This window comes from Caenorhabditis briggsae (assembly GCF_000004555.2).
Source record: "Caenorhabditis briggsae complete genome, chrII, whole genome shotgun sequence".
In the NCBI taxonomy this organism is placed as follows: Eukaryota; Metazoa; Nematoda; class Chromadorea; order Rhabditida; family Rhabditidae; genus Caenorhabditis; species Caenorhabditis briggsae.
In genome coordinates this window covers 4,763,108-4,765,175 of record NC_013486.2, presented here as the reverse complement: position 1 = coordinate 4,765,175, position 2,068 = coordinate 4,763,108, and the positions used below count along the sequence as shown (strand labels likewise).

At 37.2% G+C, this 2,068-nt stretch overlaps 1 protein-coding gene across 1 annotated transcript in view; it reads right to left on the bottom strand.

The window, feature by feature from the left end:
• Positions 1 to 315: 315 nt before the first annotated feature.
• The window catches only part of CBG04238, a gene marked incomplete at both ends in the record, with an annotated part of 2,885 nt that continues 1,132 nt past the window's right edge, over positions 316 to 2,068 (bottom strand). Inside the window, 4 exons of the mRNA XM_002630269.1 lie at positions 316 to 488; positions 619 to 778; positions 977 to 1,172; positions 1,566 to 1,804. Of these exons, the coding sequence (XP_002630315.1) occupies positions 316 to 488; positions 619 to 778; positions 977 to 1,172; positions 1,566 to 1,804 (768 nt within the window). The remainder of the gene's footprint in view (positions 489 to 618; positions 779 to 976; positions 1,173 to 1,565; positions 1,805 to 2,068) is intronic.

The window sequence follows — 2,068 nt, the reverse complement described above, 5'->3', positions numbered from 1 at the left end:
TTTACATTTATATATTTTCGCAGATAGTTTTGTCTGTGTTTAACCTAAAATTTGCAGAAAAGTCGAAAAAATGAGCAAAAAAATTTATTTCACGCGAAAAACGGAAAATTTCACAATATCAAAAAGCTACACAAAAAGATCGAAAAATAACATGAAAAGAATCGAAAAATCATACATAATATGCACAACTTGGGGTGTAAAAACGAAAAGCGACGACTAGATCGACAATATAACCAGTAAAAATTAAGAAAAACGAGATCCGAAAGTAAAAGTCTAATTTTGAAAGTTTCAAGCTAAAAAATTCGAAAAAATGCATTAATTCTCCAGAATAATCGATTGTTCAGTCTCGTTGAGCGATGCGGTTGTTTCCGAGAGAGCGATAGATGGGCGGTACGCATCGAACATTGCATTGTGGCGCGGAGCCAAAAGCCACGTGGCGAGCAGACTGAGCAGGAGCATTTCGCAAGTGATGATGAAGTTGCAGACGACTGAAAACAGAAAAAATTGAAAATTCAGCTATTTTTTGTTGTAAAATCTCAAAACTTTCGGAGAAAATATCGAATTTCAGCAATTTTCTAGATTTTCGGCAAAAGTTCAGTAAAAAGAGCTGAAACTCACAATAAGCATTCTCCTGAGCATTCAAAAGCGGTCCACACGAAATTAGATTGAATCTGAGTAGAACATTCTGGAAAATCATTGGCTGTTGAGCCGAGAAGAAGAGCAGCGAGATGTCGACAAGGCGGAACATTGACATGAAACAGTACGCGGAGAGTTTGTTCTGAAAAATGGAAAATTAAAGGGAATTTCTAATTTTTTGAGTGAAATCGGCTGAAAATCAGTGAAAAAATGGCAGATTTTTTTTTGCCGAATAAAAAAAAACAAATATTTGACTCTTATTCAGTTGAAATTGAACAAAATCTGCGAAATTTGGGTTCATTTTCAGCAGAAAATTCTCAAAATTTCAATGAAAACCTACCGAAGTGACTCTTGCGAGTGTATGAACACCAAAAATGGCTAAAAGCAGTGAACACAATGACGCCATATCGGAGTATCGAATGTACGGCGTCGCTTCTTCTCTCATTTCGGCGACTGCGACGACGTCAAGGAATATGATGATGGAGCGGACGATCGGAGCTTGAAGAACACACCATTCCAGTCGTCGGATATTTTTTCTGGAAATTTTTCATTTGAAAATAGGGGGAAATTGAAAAATTAGAGAGATTTTGTATAAAAAAGATTGAAAATTCGCGAAAAAATGTATGAGAAACCTGGATTTTTTTCGATGAAAAATTGACGGAAATGGCTGAAAATCGGGAAAAATTCAAAAAAAAATCAAAGCGAATTTTGAAATTATCAAAAACATTTCTGCTTTTTTTAAATGTTTCAGATTTTTCATAATCTCCGATTTCTTTTATTTCCGGAATTTCAGATTTTTAGGTATTCTGAATTTTCTTGACTTTTCAGATTTTTTGAGAAATTTTTAAAACTCGGCTCATTTTTTTCATTTTTTCCCCCATTTTCCCTCCATATGTCCCTCTATTTGTCCGAACGTCTCTCCAACTCACTCAGTGGATCTGGCCGTCGGAAGTTTCGGAATGATACAACAAAACGGTGGCGACCGAAAATCAATCGGCCGATCGTCATACTGTAGACACGTGGAAAATGACTCGCGTCCGCCAAACAGATGACGTGCCAGTGAAACGATGACGAATAAGCACATGAGATAGTACAGGACACCGATGCATGTCAATATGACAGCAGTCCGAGGCACACACATCGCAATGTAGGAGCACGTGCACGCGACCTGGAAAAAATGGGGTTACTGTAATTTTGGCCGAGAAACTCAAAAAATCGAGACTGCCACCAGATTTCTCATTGATTTTTACCCCTAACCTGAATTTTTCAGCTCTCTAGGTCAAAGTGTCGTAAGCTTTGGTGTATGCTCTGCAAACACCAAGTTACAGTGACACCACATCTTACGACCCTTTGAGCTAGAAAGCTAAAAACTTCAGGGTATATCTAAAATTTCATGCCAAATCTAAAAATGCTACTGTCTATCATAAAAAAA